The following is a 24,513-nucleotide window of genomic DNA, read 5'->3' on the forward strand; positions in this document are numbered from 1 at the left end:
TTGTAATGTGTACTTGTTGGTGGAGTGACTGTAGCTGACAGACTAGCTAGCTGGTTGTAATGTGTACTTGTTGGTGGAGTGACTGTAGCTGACAGACTAGCTAGCTGGTTGTAATGCGTACTTGTTGGTGGAGTGACTGTAGCTGACAGACTAGCTAGCTGGTTGTAATGCGTACTTGTTGGTGGAGTGACTGTAGCTGACAGACTAGCTAGCTGGTTGTAATGCGTACTTGTTGGTGGAGTGACTGTAGCTGACAGACTAGCTAGCTGGTTGTAATGCGTACTTGTTGGTGGAGTGACTGTAGCTGACAGACTAGCTAGCTGGTTGTAATGCGTACTTGTTGGTGGAGTGACTGTAGCTGACAGACTAGCTAGCTGGTTGTAATGTGTACTTGTTGGTGGAGTGACTGTAGCTGACAGACTCGCTAGCTGGTTGTAATGCGTACTTGTTGGTGGAGTGACTGTAGCTGACAGACTAGCTAGCTGGTTGTAATGTGTACTTGTTGGTGGAGTGACTGTAGCTGACAGACTAGCTAGCTGGTTGTAATGTGTACTTGTTGGTGGAGTGACTGTAGCTGACAGACTAGCTTGCTGCTTAATGCGTACTTGTTGGTGGAGTGACTGTAGCTGACAGACTAGCTAGCTGCTTAATGCGTACTTGTTGGTGGAGTGACTGTAGCTGACAGACTAGCTAGCTGGTTGTAATGTGTACTTGTTGGTGGAGTGACTGTAGCTGACAGACTAGCTAGCTGCTTAATGCGTACTTGTTGGTGGAGTGACTGTAGCTGACAGACTAGCTAGCTGGTTGTAATGCGTACTTGTTGGTGGAGTGACTGTAGCTGACAGACTAGCTAGCTGGTTGTAATGCGTACTTGTTGGTGGAGTGACTGTAGCTGACAGACTAGCTAGCTGGTTGTAATGTGTACTTGTTGGTGGAGTGACTGTAGCTGACAGACTAGCTAGCTGGTTGTAATGCGTACTTGTTGGTGGAGTGACTGTAGCTGACAGACTAGCTAGCTGGTTGTAATGCGTACTTGTTGGTGGAGTGACTGTAGCTGACAGACTAGCTAGCTGGTTGTAATGTGTACTTGTTGGTGGAGTGACTGTAGCTGACAGACTAGCTAGCTAGCTGGTTGTAATGTGTACTTGTTGGTGGAGTGACTGTAGCTGACAGACTAGCTAGCTGGTTGTAATGCGTACTTGTTGGTGGAGTGACTGTAGCTGACAGACTAGCTAGCTGGCTGTAATGTGTACTTGTTGGTGGAGTGACTGTAGCTGACAGACTAGCTAGCTGGTTAATGCGTACTTGTTGGTGGAGTGACTGTAGCTGACAGACTAGCTAGCTGGTTGTAATGCGTACTTGTTGGTGGAGTGACTGTAGCTGACAGACTAGCTAGCTAGTTGTAATGTGTACTTGTTGGTGGAGTGACTGTAGCTGACAGACTAGCTAGCTAGCTGGTTGTAATGTGTACTTGTTGGTGGAGTGACTGTAGCTGACAGACTAGCTAGCTGGTTGTAATGCGTACTTGTTGGTGGAGTGACTGTAGCTGACAGACTAGCTAGCTGGCTGTAATGTGTACTTGTTGGTGGAGTGACTGTAGCTGACAGACTAGCTAGCTGGTTAATGCGTACTTGTTGGTGGAGTGACTGTAGCTGACAGACTAGCTAGCTGGTTGTAATGTGTACTTGTTGGTGGAGTGACTGTAGCTGACAGACTAGCTAGCTGGTTGTAATGTGTACTTGTTGGTGGAGTGACTGTAGCTGACAGACTAGCTAGCTGGTTGTAATGTGTACTTGTTGGTGGAGTGACTGTAGCTGACAGACTAGCTAGCTGGTTGTAATGTGTACTTGTTGGTGGAGTGACTGTAGCTGACAGACTAGCTAGCTGGTTATAATGCGTACTTGTTGGTGGAGTGACTGTAGCTGACAGACTAGCTAGCTGGTTGTAATGTGTACTTGTTGGTAGAGTGACTGTAGCTGACAGACTAGCTAGCTGGTTGTAATGTGTACTTGTTGGTGGAGTGACTGTAGCTGACAGACTAGCTAGCTGGTTGTAATGTGTACTTGTTGGTGGAGTGACTGTAGCTGACAGACTAGCTAGCTGGTTATAATGCGTACTTGTTGGTGGAGTGACTGTAGCTGACAGACTAGCTAGCTGGTTGTAATGTGTACTTGTTGGTGGAGTGACTGTAGCTGACAGACTAGCTAGCTGGTTGTAATGCGTACTTGTTGGTGGAGTGACTGTAGCTGACAGACTAGCTAGCTGGTTGTAATGCGTACTTGTTGGTGGAGTGACTGTAGCTGACAGACTAGCTAGCTGGTTGTAATGCGTACTTGTTGGTGGAGTGACTGTAGCTGACAGACTAGCTAGCTGGTTGTAATGTGTACTTGTTGGTGGAGTGACTGTAGCTGACAGACTCGCTAGCTGGTTGTAATGCGTACTTGTTGGTGGAGTGACTGTAGCTGACAGACTAGCTAGCTGGTTGTAATGTGTACTTGTTGGTGGAGTGACTGTAGCTGACAGACTAGCTAGCTGGTTGTAATGTGTACTTGTTGGTGGAGTGACTGTAGCTGACAGACTAGCTTGCTGCTTAATGCGTACTTGTTGGTGGAGTGACTGTAGCTGACAGACTAGCTAGCTGCTTAATGCGTACTTGTTGGTGGAGTGACTGTAGCTGACAGACTAGCTAGCTGGTTGTAATGTGTACTTGTTGGTGGAGTGACTGTAGCTGACAGACTAGCTAGCTGCTTAATGCGTACTTGTTGGTGGAGTGACTGTAGCTGACAGACTAGCTAGCTGGTTGTAATGCGTACTTGTTGGTGGAGTGACTGTAGCTGACAGACTAGCTAGCTGGTTGTAATGCGTACTTGTTGGTGGAGTGACTGTAGCTGACAGACTAGCTAGCTGGTTGTAATGTGTACTTGTTGGTGGAGTGACTGTAGCTGACAGACTAGCTAGCTGGTTGTAATGTGTACTTGTTGGTGGAGTGACTGTAGCTGACAGACTAGCTAGCTGGTTATAATGCGTACTTGTTGGTGGAGTGACTGTAGCTGACAGACTAGCTAGCTGGTTGTAATGTGTACTTGTTGGTGGAGTGACTGTAGCTGACAGACTAGCTAGCTGGTTGTAATGCGTACTTGTTGGTGGAGTGACTGTAGCTGACAGACTAGCTAGCTGGCTGTAATGTGTACTTGTTGGTGGAGTGACTGTAGCTGACAGACTAGCTAGCTGGTTAATGCGTACTTGTTGGTGGAGTGACTGTAGCTGACAGACTAGCTAGCTGGTTGTAATGTGTACTTGTTGGTGGAGTGACTGTAGCTGACAGACTAGCTAGCTGGTTGTAATGTGTACTTGTTGGTGGAGTGACTGTAGCTGACAGACTAGCTAGCTGGTTGTAATGTGTACTTGTTGGTGGAGTGACTGTAGCTGACAGACTAGCTAGCTGGTTGTAATGTGTACTTGTTGGTGGAGTGACTGTAGCTGACAGACTAGCTAGCTGGTTATAATGCGTACTTGTTGGTGGAGTGACTGTAGCTGACAGACTAGCTAGCTGGTTGTAATGTGTACTTGTTGGTAGAGTGACTGTAGCTGACAGACTAGCTAGCTGGTTGTAATGTGTACTTGTTGGTGGAGTGACTGTAGCTGACAGACTAGCTAGCTGGTTGTAATGTGTACTTGTTGGTGGAGTGACTGTAGCTGACAGACTAGCTAGCTGGTTATAATGCGTACTTGTTGGTGGAGTGACTGTAGCTGACAGACTAGCTAGCTGGTTGTAATGTGTACTTGTTGGTGGAGTGACTGTAGCTGACAGACTAGCTAGCTGGTTGTAATGCGTACTTGTTGGTGGAGTGACTGTAGCTGACAGACTAGCTAGCTGGTTGTAATGCGTACTTGTTGGTGGAGTGACTGTAGCTGACAGACTAGCTAGCTGGTTGTAATGCGTACTTGTTGGTGGAGTGACTGTAGCTGACAGACTAGCTAGCTGGTTGTAATGTGTACTTGTTGGTGGAGTGACTGTAGCTGACAGACTCGCTAGCTGGTTGTAATGCGTACTTGTTGGTGGAGTGACTTTAGCTGACAGACTAGCTAGCTGGTTGTAATGTGTACTTGTTGGTGGAGTGACTGTAGCTGACAGACTAGCTAGCTGGTTGTAATGTGTACTTGTTGGTGGAGTGACTGTAGCTGACAGACTAGCTTGCTGCTTAATGCGTACTTGTTGGTGGAGTGACTGTAGCTGACAGACTAGCTAGCTGCTTAATGCGTACTTGTTGGTGGAGTGACTGTAGCTGACAGACTAGCTAGCTGGTTGTAATGTGTACTTGTTGGTGGAGTGACTGTAGCTGACAGACTAGCTAGCTGCTTAATGCGTACTTGTTGGTGGAGTGACTGTAGCTGACAGACTAGCTAGCTGGTTGTAATGCGTACTTGTTGGTGGAGTGACTGTAGCTGACAGACTAGCTAGCTGGTTGTAATGCGTACTTGTTGGTGGAGTGACTGTAGCTGACAGACTAGCTAGCTGGTTGTAATGTGTACTTGTTGGTGGAGTGACTGTAGCTGACAGACTAGCTAGCTGGTTGTAATGCGTACTTGTTGGTGGAGTGACTGTAGCTGACAGACTAGCTAGCTGGTTGTAATGCGTACTTGTTGGTGGAGTGACTGTAGCTGACAGACTAGCTAGCTGGTTGTAATGTGTACTTGTTGGTGGAGTGACTGTAGCTGACAGACTAGCTAGCTAGCTGGTTGTAATGTGTACTTGTTGGTGGAGTGACTGTAGCTGACAGACTAGCTAGCTGGTTGTAATGCGTACTTGTTGGTGGAGTGACTGTAGCTGACAGACTAGCTAGCTGGCTGTAATGTGTACTTGTTGGTGGAGTGACTGTAGCTGACAGACTAGCTAGCTGGTTAATGCGTACTTGTTGGTGGAGTGACTGTAGCTGAAAGACTAGCTAGCTGGTTGTAATGCGTACTTGTTGGTGGAGTGACTGTAGCTGACAGACTAGCTAGCTGGTTGTAATGTGTACTTGTTGGTGGAGTGACTGTAGCTGACAGACTAGCTAGCTAGCTGGTTGTAATGTGTACTTGTTGGTGGAGTGACTGTAGCTGACAGACTAGCTAGCTGGTTGTAATGCGTACTTGTTGGTGGAGTGACTGTAGCTGACAGACTAGCTAGCTGGCTGTAATGTGTACTTGTTGGTGGAGTGACTGTAGCTGACAGACTAGCTAGCTGGTTAATGCGTACTTGTTGGTGGAGTGACTGTAGCTGACAGACTAGCTAGCTGGTTGTAATGTGTACTTGTTGGTGGAGTGACTGTAGCTGACAGACTAGCTAGCTGGTTGTAATGTGTACTTGTTGGTGGAGTGACTGTAGCTGACAGACTAGCTAGCTGGTTGTAATGTGTACTTGTTGGTGGAGTGACTGTAGCTGACAGACTAGCTAGCTGGTTGTAATGTGTACTTGTTGGTGGAGTGACTGTAGCTGACAGACTAGCTAGCTGGTTATAATGCGTACTTGTTGGTGGAGTGACTGTAGCTGACAGACTAGCTAGCTGGTTGTAATGTGTACTTGTTGGTAGAGTGACTGTAGCTGACAGACTAGCTAGCTGGTTGTAATGTGTACTTGTTGGTGGAGTGACTGTAGCTGACAGACTAGCTAGCTGGTTGTAATGTGTACTTGTTGGTGGAGTGACTGTAGCTGACAGACTAGCTAGCTGGTTATAATGCGTACTTGTTGGTGGAGTGACTGTAGCTGACAGACTAGCTAGCTGGTTGTAATGTGTACTTGTTGGTGGAGTGACTGTAGCTGACAGACTAGCTAGCTGGTTGTAATGCGTACTTGTTGGTGGAGTGACTGTAGCTGACAGACTAGCTAGCTGGTTGTAATGCGTACTTGTTGGTGGAGTGACTGTAGCTGACAGACTAGCTAGCTGGTTGTAATGCGTACTTGTTGGTGGAGTGACTGTAGCTGACAGACTAGCTAGCTGGTTGTAATGTGTACTTGTTGGTGGAGTGACTGTAGCTGACAGACTCGCTAGCTGGTTGTAATGCGTACTTGTTGGTGGAGTGACTGTAGCTGACAGACTAGCTAGCTGGTTGTAATGTGTACTTGTTGGTGGAGTGACTGTAGCTGACAGACTAGCTAGCTGGTTGTAATGTGTACTTGTTGGTGGAGTGACTGTAGCTGACAGACTAGCTTGCTGCTTAATGCGTACTTGTTGGTGGAGTGACTGTAGCTGACAGACTAGCTAGCTGCTTAATGCGTACTTGTTGGTGGAGTGACTGTAGCTGACAGACTAGCTAGCTGGTTGTAATGTGTACTTGTTGGTGGAGTGACTGTAGCTGACAGACTAGCTAGCTGCTTAATGCGTACTTGTTGGTGGAGTGACTGTAGCTGACAGACTAGCTAGCTGGTTGTAATGCGTACTTGTTGGTGGAGTGACTGTAGCTGACAGACTAGCTAGCTGGTTGTAATGCGTACTTGTTGGTGGAGTGACTGTAGCTGACAGACTAGCTAGCTGGTTGTAATGTGTACTTGTTGGTGGAGTGACTGTAGCTGACAGACTAGCTAGCTGGTTGTAATGCGTACTTGTTGGTGGAGTGACTGTAGCTGACAGACTAGCTAGCTGGTTGTAATGCGTACTTGTTGGTGGAGTGACTGTAGCTGACAGACTAGCTAGCTGGTTGTAATGTGTACTTGTTGGTGGAGTGACTGTAGCTGACAGACTAGCTAGCTGGTTGTAATGCGTACTTGTTGGTGGAGTGACTGTAGCTGACAGACTAGCTAGCTGGTTGTAATGCGTACTTGTTGGTGGAGTGACTGTAGCTGACAGACTAGCTAGCTGGTTGTAATGCGTACTTGTTGGTGGAGTGACTGTAGCTGACAGACTAGCTAGCTGGTTGTAATGCGTACTTGTTGGTGGAGTGACTGTAGCTGACAGACTAGCTAGCTGGTTGTAATGCGTACTTGTTGGTGGAGTGACTGTAGCTGACAGACTAGCTAGCTGGTTGTAATGTGTACTTGTTGGTGGAGTGACTGTAGCTGACAGACTAGCTAGCTAGCTGGTTGTAATGTGTACTTGTTGGTGGAGTGACTGTAGCTGACAGACTAGCTAGCTGGTTGTAATGCGTACTTGTTGGTGGAGTGACTGTAGCTGACAGACTAGCTAGCTGGCTGTAATGTGTACTTGTTGGTGGAGTGACTGTAGCTGACAGACTAGCTAGCTGGTTAATGCGTACTTGTTGGTGGAGTGACTGTAGCTGACAGACTAGCTAGCTGGTTGTAATGCGTACTTGTTGGTGGAGTGACTGTAGCTGACAGACTAGCTAGCTGGTTGTAATGTGTACTTGTTGGTGGAGTGACTGTAGCTGACAGACTAGCTAGCTAGCTGGTTGTAATGTGTACTTGTTGGTGGAGTGACTGTAGCTGACAGACTAGCTAGCTGGTTGTAATGCGTACTTGTTGGTGGAGTGACTGTAGCTGACAGACTAGCTAGCTGGCTGTAATGTGTACTTGTTGGTGGAGTGACTGTAGCTGACAGACTAGCTAGCTGGTTAATGCGTACTTGTTGGTGGAGTGACTGTAGCTGACAGACTAGCTAGCTGGTTGTAATGTGTACTTGTTGGTGGAGTGACTGTAGCTGACAGACTAGCTAGCTGGTTGTAATGTGTACTTGTTGGTGGAGTGACTGTAGCTGACAGACTAGCTAGCTGGTTGTAATGTGTACTTGTTGGTGGAGTGACTGTAGCTGACAGACTAGCTAGCTGGTTGTAATGTGTACTTGTTGGTGGAGTGACTGTAGCTGACAGACTAGCTAGCTGGTTATAATGCGTACTTGTTGGTGGAGTGACTGTAGCTGACAGACTAGCTAGCTGGTTGTAATGTGTACTTGTTGGTAGAGTGACTGTAGCTGACAGACTAGCTAGCTGGTTGTAATGTGTACTTGTTGGTGGAGTGACTGTAGCTGACAGACTAGCTAGCTGGTTGTAATGCGTACTTGTTGGTGGAGTGACTGTAGCTGACAGACTAGCTAGCTGGTTGTAATGTGTACTTGTTGGTGGAGTGACTGTAGCTGACAGACTAGCTAGCTGGTTGTAATGCGTACTTGTTGGTGGAGTGACTGTAGCTGACAGACTAGCTAGCTGGTTGTAATGCGTACTTGTTGGTGGAGTGACTGTAGCTGACAGACTAGCTAGCTGGTTGTAATGTGTACTTGTTGGTGGAGTGACTGTAGCTGACAGACTAGCTAGCTAGCTGGTTGTAATGTGTACTTGTTGGTGGAGTGACTGTAGCTGACAGACTAGCTAGCTGGTTGTAATGCGTACTTGTTGGTGGAGTGACTGTAGCTGACAGACTAGCTAGCTGGCTGTAATGTGTACTTGTTGGTGGAGTGACTGTAGCTGACAGACTAGCTAGCTGGTTAATGCGTACTTGTTGGTGGAGTGACTGTAGCTGACAGACTAGCTAGCTGGTTGTAATGTGTACTTGTTGGTGGAGTGACTGTAGCTGACAGACTAGCTAGCTGGTTGTAATGTGTACTTGTTGGTGGAGTGACTGTAGCTGACAGACTAGCTAGCTGGTTGTAATGTGTACTTGTTGGTGGAGTGACTGTAGCTGACAGACTAGCTAGCTGGTTGTAATGTGTACTTGTTGGTGGAGTGACTGTAGCTGACAGACTAGCTAGCTGGTTATAATGCGTACTTGTTGGTGGAGTGACTGTAGCTGACAGACTAGCTAGCTGGTTGTAATGTGTACTTGTTGGTAGAGTGACTGTAGCTGACAGACTAGCTAGCTGGTTGTAATGCGTACTTGTTGGTGGAGTGACTGTAGCTGACAGACTAGCTAGCTGGTTGTAATGTGTACTTGTTGGTGGAGTGACTGTAGCTGACAGACTAGCTAGCTAGCTGGTTGTAATGTGTACTTGTTGGTGGAGTGACTGTAGCTGACAGACTAGCTAGCTGGTTGTAATGCGTACTTGTTGGTGGAGTGACTGTAGCTGACAGACTAGCTAGCTGGCTGTAATGTGTACTTGTTGGTGGAGTGACTGTAGCTGACAGACTAGCTAGCTGGTTAATGCGTACTTGTTGGTGGAGTGACTGTAGCTGACAGACTAGCTAGCTGGTTGTAATGTGTACTTGTTGGTGGAGTGACTGTAGCTGACAGACTAGCTAGCTGGTTGTAATGTGTACTTGTTGGTGGAGTGACTGTAGCTGACAGACTAGCTAGCTGGTTGTAATGTGTACTTGTTGGTGGAGTGACTGTAGCTGACAGACTAGCTAGCTGGTTGTAATGTGTACTTGTTGGTGGAGTGACTGTAGCTGACAGACTAGCTAGCTGGTTATAATGCGTACTTGTTGGTGGAGTGACTGTAGCTGACAGACTAGCTAGCTGGTTGTAATGTGTACTTGTTGGTAGAGTGACTGTAGCTGACAGACTAGCTAGCTGGTTGTAATGTGTACTTGTTGGTGGAGTGACTGTAGCTGACAGACTAGCTAGCTGGTTGTAATGCGTACTTGTTGGTGGAGTGACTGTAGCTGACAGACTAGCTAGCTGGTTGTAATGTGTACTTGTTGGTGGAGTGACTGTAGCTGACAGACTAGCTAGCTGGTTGTAATGCGTACTTGTTGGTGGAGTGACTGTAGCTGACAGACTAGCTAGCTGGTTGTAATGCGTACTTGTTGGTGGAGTGACTGTAGCTGACAGACTAGCTAGCTGGTTGTAATGTGTACTTGTTGGTGGAGTGACTGTAGCTGACAGACTAGCTAGCTAGCTGGTTGTAATGTGTACTTGTTGGTGGAGTGACTGTAGCTGACAGACTAGCTAGCTGGTTGTAATGCGTACTTGTTGGTGGAGTGACTGTAGCTGACAGACTAGCTAGCTGGCTGTAATGTGTACTTGTTGGTGGAGTGACTGTAGCTGACAGACTAGCTAGCTGGTTAATGCGTACTTGTTGGTGGAGTGACTGTAGCTGACAGACTAGCTAGCTGGTTGTAATGTGTACTTGTTGGTGGAGTGACTGTAGCTGACAGACTAGCTAGCTGGTTGTAATGTGTACTTGTTGGTGGAGTGACTGTAGCTGACAGACTAGCTAGCTGGTTGTAATGTGTACTTGTTGGTGGAGTGACTGTAGCTGACAGACTAGCTAGCTGGTTGTAATGTGTACTTGTTGGTGGAGTGACTGTAGCTGACAGACTAGCTAGCTGGTTATAATGCGTACTTGTTGGTGGAGTGACTGTAGCTGACAGACTAGCTAGCTGGTTGTAATGTGTACTTGTTGGTAGAGTGACTGTAGCTGACAGACTAGCTAGCTGGTTGTAATGTGTACTTGTTGGTGGAGTGACTGTAGCTGACAGACTAGCTAGCTGGTTGTAATGTGTACTTGTTGGTGGAGTGACTGTAGCTGACAGACTAGCTAGCTGGTTGTAATGCGTACTTGTTGGTGGAGTGACTGTAGCTGACAGACTAGCTAGCTGGTTGTAATGTGTACTTGTTGGTGGAGTGACTGTAGCTGACAGACTAGCTAGCTGGTTGTAATGCGTACTTGTTGGTGGAGTGACTGTAGCTGACAGACTAGCTAGCTGGTTGTAATGCGTACTTGTTGGTGGAGTGACTGTAGCTGACAGACTAGCTAGCTGGTTGTAATGCGTACTTGTTGGTGGAGTGACTGTAGCTGACAGACTAGCTAGCTGGTTGTAATGTGTACTTGTTGGTGGAGTGACTGTAGCTGACAGACTCGCTAGCTGGTTGTAATGCGTACTTGTTGGTGGAGTGACTGTAGCTGACAGACTAGCTAGCTGGTTGTAATGTGTACTTGTTGGTGGAGTGACTGTAGCTGACAGACTAGCTAGCTGGTTGTAATGTGTACTTGTTGGTGGAGTGACTGTAGCTGACAGACTAGCTTGCTGCTTAATGCGTACTTGTTGGTGGAGTGACTGTAGCTGACAGACTAGCTAGCTGCTTAATGCGTACTTGTTGGTGGAGTGACTGTAGCTGACAGACTAGCTAGCTGGTTGTAATGTGTACTTGTTGGTGGAGTGACTGTAGCTGACAGACTAGCTAGCTGCTTAATGCGTACTTGTTGGTGGAGTGACTGTAGCTGACAGACTAGCTAGCTGGTTGTAATGCGTACTTGTTGGTGGAGTGACTGTAGCTGACAGACTAGCTAGCTGGTTGTAATGCGTACTTGTTGGTGGAGTGACTGTAGCTGACAGACTAGCTAGCTGGTTGTAATGTGTACTTGTTGGTGGAGTGACTGTAGCCGACAGACTAGCTAGCTGGTTGTAATGCGTACTTGTTGGTGGAGTGACTGTAGCTGACAGACTAGCTAGCTGGTTGTAATGCGTACTTGTTGGTGGAGTGACTGTAGCTGACAGACTAGCTAGCTGGTTGTAATGTGTACTTGTTGGTGGAGTGACTGTAGCTGACAGACTAGCTAGCTAGCTGGTTGTAATGTGTACTTGTTGGTGGAGTGACTGTAGCTGACAGACTAGCTAGCTGGTTGTAATGCGTACTTGTTGGTGGAGTGACTGTAGCTGACAGACTAGCTAGCTGGCTGTAATGTGTACTTGTTGGTGGAGTGACTGTAGCTGACAGACTAGCTAGCTGGTTGTAATGCGTACTTGTTGGTGGAGTGACTGTAGCTGACAGACTAGCTAGCTGGTTGTAATGCGTACTTGTTGGTGGAGTGACTGTAGCTGACAGACTAGCTAGCTGGTTGTAATGCGTACTTGTTGGTGGAGTGACTGTAGCTGACAGACTAGCTAGCTGGTTGTAATGCGTACTTGTTGGTGGAGTGACTGTAGCTGACAGACTAGCTAGCTGGTTGTGATGCGTACTTGTTGGTGGAGTGACTGTAGCTGACAGACTAGCTAGCTGGTTAATGCGTACTTGTTGGTGGAGTGACTGTAGCTGACAGACTAGCTAGCTGGTTAATGCATACTTGTTGGTGGAGTGACTGTAGCTGACAGACTAGCTAGCTGGTTAATGCATACTTGTTGGTGGAGTGACTGTAGCTGACCACTTCAGCCAGGATCCACTGCTCGTCTCCATCCACCGCCTTCACCCTCGCCGCCACCTTATCGCCCTGCTTGGCCACGTAGTCGCTGCTGGCCGGGGTCGCCCCGCACAGAGGGGGGGGACTGTGGGGGGGAAAGGGGTGGAGAGAGAGAGAGAGAGGATGGAAGGCATAGGGAGAAAACAACTGTGAGGTTGATCAAGTCGTAAGACACGGGGGGACCTGCTTGCCTCATGGTAATGCTAATGGTAAATGGTATTTATATAGCACTTATATTTAAGCAATATAGCATGAGAGCAAGTGTGTTGTGGCGAATATATCCCGCTGATAAGCTGTTATCCCACGAGGCCGCGGTTTCCAAGTATAATAATAATAATACTATAAGTCCGACTGGCATGGTATTCTGATAGAGTCAGTTGAAACACTACTGTAAGGCGGGACCTCTAGCAAGAAGATAGATGTGCGGGTGATTTGATTGGATCGTTCTGGAGACTGAAGTTGACATTGGCCAATCCTGGCGCTTGCTGAGAAGCTGAGAGCTTTCTGGAAAGCCCGACAGGCAGGCAGCTCGAGCGCAGCGCTGCATTCTCAGCGCTTGCTGAGAAGCTGAGTGCTTTCTGCAAAGCCCGACACCAACTAATGTTACGGGGTTAAATGCGGGGTTAACAGCCTTTTTTTTGCAAAGAAGACATTAGCCCGCATCTATTCTTGTACAAAACATAATTTTCTGCGAAGTATTAGTAAAGTTATAAGCGAAGATCGATTCACAAGGATCTGACAGCTGTCTCCGCCATTTGTTTTTTTTGAGGTAACCAAAGGCTTTTAGTAAGAGAGTTGCCATGGCAACCAATAACCCATGGCCATGGGTTATTGGAGTGGGTTATTGGATTTATACAATGGCTGTGAACCAATCAGATTGCTTGATTTGAGAGAGCCGTTTTATAAATATATTTATATAGCACTTAATTATATATATATTTATATAGCACTTATATATATATTTATATAGCACTTATATATATATTTATATAGCACTTATATATATATTTATATAGCACTTATATATATATTTATATAGCACTTTTATCCAAAGCACTTTACAATGAATTCACACACACATTGACACACCGAGGGCGGAGTGGTTTCCTTCTCTCTATTAGACAGGTTTTGGTGGCAGTTGTCAGCAAAGTGTTTTATATCGGGTTAAAGACAGAGCACGCAACCTCTAACGCCGCATATAAGACTACTAGTACTACAACTCCATGTAAGCAATAAACATAAACAGTGCTGACATTCATTCACAAGTCACATGAAAAGATGATCCGTGTTTTAGATGACATCTCACAGTGGATGTTTCCTTAAAGCAGGCATGTCCAAAGGCATGTCCAAACTCCACTTGTCTCTCAAAATATATTATATGTGGCCCTCCACACAGTATTGGTTAATCAAATAAGTTCAATAAGATTTTTGTCTGTTCCCCTAACGATGACAGCACTATCATACAGTTTGTAGACAAGCACCAAGTGGAACTAATGTTTTCAGACAGTAAACAAAATCCTTAAGAGTACAATTGTATTGTATGTGATTTTATTGTTATTTGTTATTTTCATAACCCATGCGAGAAGCAGCTGGCGCCCCGGTATTTTCACATGATCTAATCTGGCCATCATTCAAAAATGTTTGGACACCCCTGCCTTAAAGGGTTTTTGGGAGTTTTGCTTATTTGCCATATCGCCCACACATAACCAAGATACACAACGCCTTGACCGTCACTCTCCATACAGTATACAGTGAGCTACACTCGTCCAGTTAGTTATATCGCCAATGAATTGGAGGAAACGGTACAGCCGTTCAAAGTCACCAAAAACACACCTTTCTAACCGCGCCAAAAAGCTCTATGTACATGTTGTGACTCGGGTACTCACCACGCGATTAAATAATAATCCATAGTTACGTGAAACATCATTTTCGTCGTAATCCACACACCGAAAACTCAAGTTACTTCCTTGTGTGCATGCGCTGTGCGCCTGGCGGCCATGTTTAGAGAGTAGCTCCAGCTATCTATTTACCTTTAAAAGAAAATGTGTTTCTCTGCATTTTGGATGAATATTTAATCTCGTGGTGAGTAGCCGAGTCACAACATGTACATAGAGCTTTTTAGCGCTGTTAGAAATGTGTGTTTTTGGTGACTTTGAACGGCTGTACCGTTTCCTCAATTCATTGGTGATACTAACTAACTGGACGACTGTAGCTCACTGTATTCTGCACGGAGAGTGACAGTAAAGGCGTTGTGTGTCTTGGTTATGTATGGGCGATATGGCAAATGAGAAACTTGGCGTATCCCTTTAAGATGGACTGTGCAGAAGGTGGTGTGTATAGGAAAGAGCTCCTGGTTGTGGTTGTACATAAGGTGGTGTGTATAGGAAAGAGCTCCTGGTTGTGGTTGTGCATAAGGTGGTGTGTGTATAGGAAAGAGCTCCTGGTTGTGGTTGTATAGAAGGTGGTGTGTGTGTAGGAAAGAGCTCCTGGTTGTGGTTGTATAGAAGGTGGTGTGTATAGGAAAGAGCTCCTGGTTGTGGTTGTGCATAAGGTGGTGGGTATAGGAAAGAGCTCCTGGTTGTGGTTGTATAGAAGGTGGTGTGTGTATAGGAAAGAGCTCCTGGTTGTGGTTGTATAGAAGGTGGTGTGTGTGTAGGAAAGAGCTCCTGGTTGTGGTTGTGCAGCAGCTACCTGTCTTTAAGATGGACTGTACATAAGGTGGTGTGTGTAGGAAAGAGCTCCTGGTTGTGGTTGTATAGAAGGTGGTGTGTGTAGGAAAGAGCTCCTGGTTGTGGTTGTACATAAGGTGGTGTGTGTAGGAAAGAGCTCCTGGTTGTGGTTGTGCATAAGGTGGTGTGTGTAGGAAAGAGCTCCTGGTTGTGGTTGTATAGAAGGTGGTGTGTGTAGGAAAGAGCTCCTGGTTGTGGTTGTACATAAGGTGGTGTGTGTAGGAAAGAGCTCCTGGTTGTGGTTGTACATAAGGTGGTGTGTGTAGGAAAGAGCTCCTGGTTGTGGTTGTATAGAAGGTGGTGTGTGTAGGAAAGAGCTCCTGGTTGTGGTTGTACATAAGGTGGTGTGTGTAGGAAAGAGCTCCTGGTTGTGGTTGTACATAAGGTGGTGTGTGTAGGAAAGAGCTCCTGGTTGTGGTTGTATAGAAGGTGGTGTGTGTAGGAAAGAGCTCCTGGTTGTGGTTGTATAGAAGGTGGTGTGTGTAGGAAAGAGCTCCTGGTTGTGGTTGTGCATAAGGTGGTGTGTGTAGGAAAGAGCTCCTGGTTGTGGTTGTACATAAGGTGGTGTGTGTAGGAAAGAGCTCCTGGTTGTGGTTGTATAGAAGGTGGTGTGTGTAGGAAAGAGCTCCTGGTTGTGGTTGTACATAAGGTGGTGTGTGTAGGAAAGAGCTCCTGGTTGTGGTTGTATAGAAGGTGGTGTGTGTAGGAAAGAGCTCCTGGTTGTGGTTGTATAGAAGGTGGTGTGTGTAGGAAAGAGCTCCTGGTTGTGGTTGTGCATAAGGTGGTGTGTGTAGGAAAGAGCTCCTGGTTGTGGTTGTACATAAGGTGGTGTGTGTAGGAAAGAGCTCCTGGTTGTGGTTGTACATAAGGTGGTGTGTGTAGGAAAGAGCTCCTGGTTGTGGTTGTATAGAAGGTGGTGTGTGTAGGAAAGAGCTCCTGGTTGTGGTTGTGCAGCAGCTACCTGTCGCCCGGCTTGCCGATCCACAGAGGCAGCGTCATGGCCGACTGCTGCAGGAGGGTCATCAGCACGCCGCGCCGCATCGTCTTCCTGGGCGGGTCGCTGTCACTGTACACACCCGCCATCTTAGCAGCTGGGTACAGCCGGAGAGCCAGAGAGAGACAAACATCAACCACATGTTCACAAGTCTCCATTAACGCTTTGAACTGGCCCGAGTGTGTTTACATCAGCTGGGATAAAGCAAATAAACAGGTTTGTATTTGGGGGGGTATTAGCCAAAAAATGGGTGTTATAGCTGGACGATATACCGTAGCCAAAAAATGTATCGATATAAAATATTTCATATCAGCCGATATTGATAGTTATTGATCATTTTTAATGACCTATTTTGAATAAAGACCATGAGAAAAAAGGTAAAATTTAACCACTTTATTTTGAACCAGCTTACCGCGACTTTCCAGTAATTTTCCACTGTTGTTTGTTGTAAGACGAGTTGACGTCTTCTATGCAGTGTGTTTATGCGTTAACGTTATTAGTGAATAGCCAAAATGGACGCGGAAGTGACGGAAAAGCCACCGTCACTTCCTTTTCCGCGACTATCTCGGCTATTTGCTAATAACGTTAAGTTGCTATAAAGTTGCTATTTAGACGGTAAACAGTGGAGCACGGACGCGGAAAAGGAAGTGACAGTGGCAGGAGAGGCGCTCTGTACAGGAAGCTGGGAAAAACGGTAGGGCTGTCCCTCCCAGAGTCTATTTTTCAAATAAAAATAGACTCTGGGTTCCCAGATTATGTTAACCTTAACCTTACATCATGTTAACCCTAACCTTACATCATGTGTTAAGCCTAACCTTACATCATGTGTTAAGCCTAACCTTACATCATGTGTTAAGCCTAACCTTACATCTGGCTGATCACACCAAGCCTCCATCATTATTTATTAGATCAATGCATCATGTTAACCCGCATGCACACACACGTACCTATTCTCCTCTCCTCCAATAAAGATTTGATCTCTGCGATTTTGTCCAGAGCATGACGCAGGATGCTGTGAACACAGAGGAACCAGAACCAGCCAACAAGATGTCAGAGGGGAGTTTACTCAGGCAACAGGTTGCAACATTCTAGGAAATAATGAAAGTATGAATGGTTTTTGTGATTACTAAACTAAAGCCCCGTGTGGACAGGACTAGTAATTCAGAGAAGCTTGTGTAATTCACTGCACATCGAGTGATTTCAATGAAATGTGTGTTAATATTCAGAGATTGAGTGACGGCGTAACAGGAGGTGACAGGAGGTAAGCAATGAATGAAAGTCATGGTAATTTGCAAACACAGACTGTACTGGAGCTGATAGACTGACGGAGGAGTTTGGTGAAAAACTAAAGATTATTCTCCTCTTGTAACTATCACTCAATGATGAGATGTAGAGCTGCAACCATTCATGATTAGTCAATCAACACAAAATTAATCGACAACTATTTTGATAATCGATTAGTCGTTAGTCATTTTTTAGGAAAACAAAATAAAAAATTCTCTGATTCCGGTTTCTAAAATGTGGATATTTTCTGGTTTCTTTACTCCTCTCTGACAGTAAACTGAATCTCTTTGGGTTGTAGACAAAACAAGACATTTGAGGACGTCATCTTGGGCATTGGGAAACATCGATCCACATTTTTCACCATTTTGTAACATTTTATAGAGCAAACAAATAATCGATTAATCGAGAAAATGATCGACAGATTAATCGATATGGAAAATAGAGCTCAACAGTGACGTGACAAGAGAGTTCCTCATTCATTTTCTCAAGAGACATTTAGAAAAATCCCCCCCCCCCCATTGTTATTTTTTGTTTTTGCTCCAACTGAAATGCTTTATGGTCACTCATGATTCAGTAGGTCACAGATTGGCTTGGTTCCAGCCTTAGAAGTCGTTATATAAGGATTTTTCTAAACGTCTATGGAGTAAATGAACGGGGAATTCTCTTCCGGGGCGAAACGTCACGGAAAGTCATGTGACTGTTGAGCTCTATAGACGATAGTTGCAGCCCTAATGGGATGTTCACCCTGTAATAACCACAGATCACCTGCAGGGGATTTAAATCACCAGTGACCCTGACATCCCCTGACTTCCTCACTCCAGCCTGACGGATCCCGGTCAGGCCTGAAAACAAGGTGTCCGCTCACCTGCACTCCGCCTCGGCGTCTGCTTTGGCTGTGGTGTACAGTCCTCTCAGCTTGGTGCGGTAGTATGGGGAGGCTGGAAGAGGCAGCAAAACAGTGGGTAAACCTATAGCTACCTGTGGGTGTGACTGATGTAGCCCCACCCACTTGACCCATTGTGTCACGACTTCCTGTTCAAACCGCCGGCCTGTTTGACCTGCTCAAACTAGTCTGACTCACCTGGTCAAACCTAGTTTGACTCACATATGAGTCAGACTAGGTGTATGAGTCACAGGAAGTGTAAACGCAATCAGAACTTCCGATTGTGTTTACACTTCCTGTTAGTCTCTCAAGCCAGACGGTCTCTTCTACATAAGGTGAATACAGCTGATGAACAGATGTATTAGAGAAGAGAAGATACAAACACTGCTGCACGTGCTGCTGTCAAAAAAGGCTCTCTTGGAATCCAGGCAGTTAGATCACGAAGAAAGACAGACAATTGCATTTTTTCTTTTTCTTTTGACAGACAACAGTTTTTACACATTAACCCTGAGCAGTTGCCGGATTGGGCCGATTTTCGGAAATGTCGCGATATTTGGGAAACATCACAATTTTGAACATTTACTTTCAGAGGCTGCAGCAGGCTCAGTTTTAAAGCCAGAGTGAAGTTTCTGGTATCATATGAAACTAGAAGACTTAAGGAATGGATTTGTACCAAACATGACATGCTAGCTTGTCAGGAAGGTAGCTAAATAACACTCCAAAATTAGGCTAAATTTTGGCGAGGGAAAAAAACTTTTTCAAAGGGGTCCTCTTTTTCACAGCCTAATGTCTTTTTATATATATACACTGGTATATATATAATTTATATATTTTTTACATTTTGTATGTTTCAGTACTAGAGGCCATGATCTCTCTCTTCAGGAAGTAAAAGCAGCTTATTATTTTGACCCTTCCTTGCTGAAATTGGATTTCCAAATGTTACAAAATGGTTATAAACTTAATTTAGGTTGTAGGAAACCTAGATAGTGCCATGCTTTTCTAGGTGTCATTATGTGCAGTCGGTCCAACCGCTGGGCACGGTAAAGGTGTTCTGGCACAACTTCAATAAGAAGGTGCATGACAGCCAGGACAGGTAACAACGGGGGAAGCAGAAATTTCTGCAATACGTTCAGTACTGAGCACAAAGACTTATTAGTCTAATCATTAGACTCTAATGCATTGGTTCCCAAACTGTGGTCTGCAGACCACTGGTGGTCCACAGGGCTCCGCCTGGTGGTCCACCAGAGAATTGTTTTATTTTATTTTACAGACAACAGTTTTTACACATTAACCCTGAAGAGTAACAGGATTTGGCCGATTTTCTGAAATATATTAATATTGATATTTGGGAAATATCACAATTTTGAACATTTACTTTCAGAGGCTGCAGCAGGCTCAGTTTTAAAGCCAGAGTGAAGTTTCTGGTATCATGTGAAACTACAAGACCTAAGGAATCGATTTGTACCAACTATGTGATGTTAGTTTGTACCAATAACTACCAATAACACTCCAAATGTAGGCTAAAATTTGCAGAGAGGATTTTTTTTCCTCCAAAAGGGTCCTCTTTTTCACAGCCTAATGTTGGCAGGTGTGTGTGTGTGTCCGTTCTGAACCAGCTAGTAGCCTTATTGTGTGTGTGTGTGTGTGTGTGGGGGGGGGGGGGTTGGTATACGCAGTGGAAGCAGTCCCTGGGAAATGTGGTTTGGTACGTAGTGGTACTTAGACAGAAATTTTGTGTTGTGGGAAATGTCCTCTTTCCACGTTGGGGGATCTCTGTCACAATCTGGTGAGCCCAGGAGAAGCTAGGGTACTTGTCACGATACTAGAATTTCTAACTTTGATATCCAATACCCAGGAAAATATCGATAGTCATCAATACCTTCCCATGAAAGCACTGCTGGGATCGATACTGCTGCAAATGAGTATCGTATCAGTTTCTTCTCTCTTTTTTGTATCGATACTCATGAGCTGTTTTCCCACATGCGCTTTGTACCGCTAAATAACCGGAACGTGGTCTAATGCCTGCATGTGTGAAAGTTGTTGTTCCGGTATAAGCGCGACCCCGTCATCGCGGACATTTCACCAGTTTCGAGCCAGTCAGAAGAGCGGTATGCGCGATAACGGGCGCAAGTGTAGAACGGGTCCAGTCATTTGCCGGCATGGGCGAGGTGTACACACGTTGCTTAATGTTCCAGCGGGCATAATCTAATCATTCGCGCACATTAAAGCAAACTGGCGAAATGATCTTGTGATAATAAGAGCGGTATGTCAGCTTCATGTGTGGGCGTGCTGATTTTCCCCTCTCCCCTCTCTGCTGCCTGCTCGCTCTCTGGCCACAGTCCTCCTCCTCCTTCAGTCAGCAGCCCGACAGGGACACAGCAAATGCACGAAGCGAAATGTGGAAGTATTTTGCTTACGTTGCCGACAGCGAAGGCAAGCCCGGACACATCAAACGAAGCCAGTCTGTAAAAAGTGCTTCAATGCGACGCAGGTGAACGGATAAACAAGCAAACTAATTTCACCATCAGAGTTTTGCCGACACGTCACTCCCCACCCGCTCTGCAGTGCCGCCTCGCCCCCCAACATACAGGCAATTTCGCTGCTATATTCCCACATGCGAGAGCCGAAGTGTGAAGGGAAATGTCCGATATTGACTTACAGGTAATTTTCCGGTACGCATGTGGGAAAACGGCTATGGAGAAACTACCAGGAGTGAGATTTAGGCCTAGATTATACACACACATTTAAATAGCTATAAGTGAAAAGAGAGTGTGTGTGAGAGAGAGAGACATGTTCTGTCCCTCACACAGTGTTTGGAGAGATGGTAAAGAGTGTAAACAATTATGCCAACTGACTTTTGTTTTCTGTCTGCATCCTTTCATGTGTTTTCTGGATGTTGAGCAGATTGTGTTCACTGCGTGACCTCTCCTCCTGAAACAGAGACAGCCATGTGTCAAACTCAAGGCCTGCGTATTTGTACGATCATTTCGACCTCTGTACGATGTACGATCAATAATCCCAAAATCCCCCAAATGTACGATAATTTCATCATTTTGTGACACTCAGTCGAATCCTACGTCTATCACTAATCGCGTACGATAATTTCACTCCAAAAACGATAATTTTGACCCTCTGGTACGATAATTCAACATTTGCCATCTGGCAACACTGCTGGCACCTCATTTTATGCAGCCCGTGAGAGCTATAAAGAATACAACTTGGGGTTAAAAATAGCAATTGTTAAATTGAATAATAGTTGTAGGCTACTAGTTGTCTGTTTGCTATTGTTTTCCCTATAATTCTGCTTTCAAAGCTAATTATTAAGTATTAAGTATTACCACAAAAACAATCAGATCAGAGGCAATATGAAATATCATAACACATAGATACATTTATATTGTGATACTACGGGCAACCTTAATGCTGATGTGGCCCAAGATGAAATTGAGTGTGACACCTCTGGCTTAGTATTTGGTTGACTTGAATGCATCTTAGTATTTGGTTGACTTGAATGCATCGAGTACTTGGGGAAGTGGATGAAACTTCTCCATCAGTGTCGCTCACCTGGGTCTGTTTGATGAGTTGATGCAGCTCTGTCAGGAGCTCGGCAATCTTGGTATCAGCTGACATGTCTGGAGCTACAGTAGGAGGTAGACAAGACAGCTTTGTTTTGGCACTCCTGTTAACTCATAAACGCATGTAGTGCCGAAACCAGATCCAAAAAACCTGTCCTGTTTAAAGTTGCCTTGCTTATTAATAACAGTCAAATGAATTTAGCCTAAAATGTAGATATTCTACTGAAATAACGTCATATTAGTGTGTTGGATGTATGCCGAATTGAAGAGTAGTTCATGGATAAGGTCTTAAGTCGTGTTCTTCTAACTGTGTGTTTGTTGCTAGGCAACGACACATAAAATGACAAATGCTTGAATGTAGTTTGTTTTGATGTTCTCTGGGCTATAGATGCAGTGGAAATGTAAGCCTCAGGCAGCTGGCCTTAAAGTTCGAAGTAGCTAAACAAGCTAACCTAGGCTGGGCTAGGCTATGTTATTCTAACATGCTAACTAGTATGTTAGCAAGCCAAGCGCCAACGTTCTGTTTAGCGGAGGTTTGTTAGCTTGCTTAGCTAACTGGATCCAAAATCACATGCCTGCCAGGCAACTTAGCTATGCATTTAATCTGTGACAAGTCCAGTTATATAATCTGCTTTATCTGTTTCTAAATATATTATATGAAGTCGCCTACCGTGCAAGTTTGGTTTTATTGTCGGCTAGCTACATACACAGATTAGCTTAGCTTCCGTTGACTAGCGTCAAACCAGACACAAAAAACAACATGGTTTCCGGTCAAAACTTTCAAAATAAGAGAATAAGCGCTTCAATGCTTTTGGGGTCGTGATATACAAAGAACAGAGGTGAAAATAAATACTAAACCTGGATTAAATAAAAAATAAATGTGATGTATTTTTTATAGTAATATACTGTCCTGTTCACACATCAATATGCCTTTTTCACAGCAGCCATTTTGTGTCTACAAGGCAGGAAGTAATACAGGTGGGGGTCATCCCTATGTTCCCCGGGTCCTATGTTCCCCGGGTCCTATGTTCCCCGTTTTTGTGGGACCGGGGAACATAGAACCCTTTCTATGAAAAAGGGTCCTATGTTCCCCGCTTTTCCCTTTTATTGGGCCTTTAAACCCAATAAAGCTTGACATTGTATGCTTTAACATAGCCTACATGCCCGCAACAGCGGGGCTTACAAGCATTAACACATGTAGGCTAAGAGGAGAAAAATACTATTTCTTAGAATAATAATGTTTACTTGCAGCAGGGTAACATATGATTTAATGTCCGCCCCGACTCAGGTGTCTGGATCTTTTGTCTCTCCCTGCGCTGCAGGAGAAAACGTTTTTTTGACCGCAGTAAATTATAACTTTAAATAAATAAATAAAAATGACCTAGTCGGCAGGCCCTTTCCAAATGTTTGAGAGTGTTGTCTGCGCCCATATGCATTGATTGAATCACGCGATCATATGAGGTAGGCTGTTTTTGGCATTTCGGGAGAAACATCGGACCAGGGAACATAGCGGGGAACATAGGACCCTATTTGGGAAAAGCGGGGAACATAGGACCCTTTTTCATAGAAAGGGTTCTATGTTCCCCGGTCCCACAAAAACGGGGAACATAGGACCCGGGGAATATAGGACCCGGGGAACATAGGTACGCTCCCTACAGGTGCACCAAAACATTAATTAGGGTTTCCAACTTCCAGTCCATTTAGGTGTTCCAGTGCTGGGGCCTTAATTAATGAGTTGCACCTGTGTTTAGCCTGCCTTTTTGACACAAAATGACAGCTGTGGAAAAAGGCCCATTACCAGGTGGGCCGAGAGGATCCTGTAGCTACAGGCCGGCTTTGGCATCCAACTACGCAGTCAACAACAGACAAAACATCCCAGGTAGTATTAACTGCTGCGTTATAACAACAGACAAAACATCCCAGGTAGTATTAACTGCTGCGTTATAACAACAGACAAAACATCCCAGGTAGTATTAACTGCTGCGTTATAACAACAGATAAAACATCCCAGGTACTGGTAGTAATGTTTAACTGCTGTGTTATAACAAAACATCCCAGATAGCAATGATTAACTGCTGTGTTATAGCAACAGACAGAACATCCCAGGTACTGGTAGTAATGTTTAACTGCTGCGTTATAACAACAGACAAAACATCCCAGGTAGTATTAACTGCTGCGTTATAACAACAGACAAAACATCCCAGGTAGTATTAACTGCTGCGTTATAACAACAGACAAAACATCCCAGGTAGTATTAACTGCTGTGTTATAACAACAGACAAAACATCCCAGATAGTAATGATTAACTGCTGTGTTATAACAACAGACAAAACATCCCAGATAGTAATGATTAACTGCTGTGTTATAACAACAGACAAAACATCCCAGATAGTAATGATTAACTGCTGCGTTATAACAACAGAGGAAACATCCCAGATAGTAATGATTAACTGCTGTGTTATGAACTTGGCCTTTTCTCTGCCCAGTGTCGACACGTGCAGCTCTGAACCTGTAACTTTGTTTTTTACATCAGGTCAAAGAGCCCATTTACACCTGGCATTAAAATGCGAGCTGTATCTGAAACACTTCTCTGGATACAGATACACATTTAAACAGCAGGTCTCCACATAAAGCTCGCAACACAACTGGATAGAAAGCTGTTTTCTGCTGAGTCATGTGTCTAGATGCAAGAACACCAAATATGGTCCGAAATGCAGCGTGTAGAAACATATTGATCATCATAAATGGACCAATAATGTGGCTTGAAAATGGTTAAAAAGGAACTTTGATCAAGGGATAATGTGTGTGTGTGTGTGGGGGGGGGGGGGGGGGTCAGGCAAGGAAGGAATGTTTACAGTACATGGTGATACAGTTGGAGTTAATATTCAACAGTGCAGACACAAAATAAGGTCATAAACCTGGCAGACACCTACACTGTTAGCTTATCTTCAGGTGTGTGTGTGTGTGTGTGTGTGTGTGTGTGTGTGTGTGTGTGCGTGTG

The 24,513-nt window shown here is 45.0% G+C and overlaps 1 protein-coding gene across 1 annotated transcript in view; it reads right to left on the reverse strand.

Annotated features, from left to right (window-relative positions):
- Positions 1–22,249, reverse strand: part of sgf29 (SAGA complex associated factor 29) — a 27,303-nt gene extending 5,054 nt beyond the window's left edge. Inside the window, exons 1-7 of the mRNA XM_083648819.1 lie at positions 22,183–22,249; positions 21,502–21,575; positions 20,793–20,868; positions 17,920–17,992; positions 16,718–16,782; positions 15,738–15,867; positions 11,986–12,132 (exon numbers count right to left, since the gene is read on the reverse strand). Of these exons, the coding sequence (XP_083504945.1) occupies positions 11,986–12,132; positions 15,738–15,867; positions 16,718–16,782; positions 17,920–17,992; positions 20,793–20,868; positions 21,502–21,567 (557 nt within the window). The 5' untranslated portion in view covers positions 21,568–21,575; positions 22,183–22,249. The remainder of the gene's footprint in view (positions 1–11,985; positions 12,133–15,737; positions 15,868–16,717; positions 16,783–17,919; positions 17,993–20,792; positions 20,869–21,501; positions 21,576–22,182) is intronic.
- Positions 22,250–24,513: the final 2,264 nt, after the last annotated feature.

This window comes from Poromitra crassiceps (genome assembly GCF_964638095.1).
Source record: "Poromitra crassiceps genome assembly, chromosome: 13".
Lineage (NCBI taxonomy): Eukaryota > Metazoa > Chordata > Actinopteri > Beryciformes > Melamphaidae > Poromitra > Poromitra crassiceps.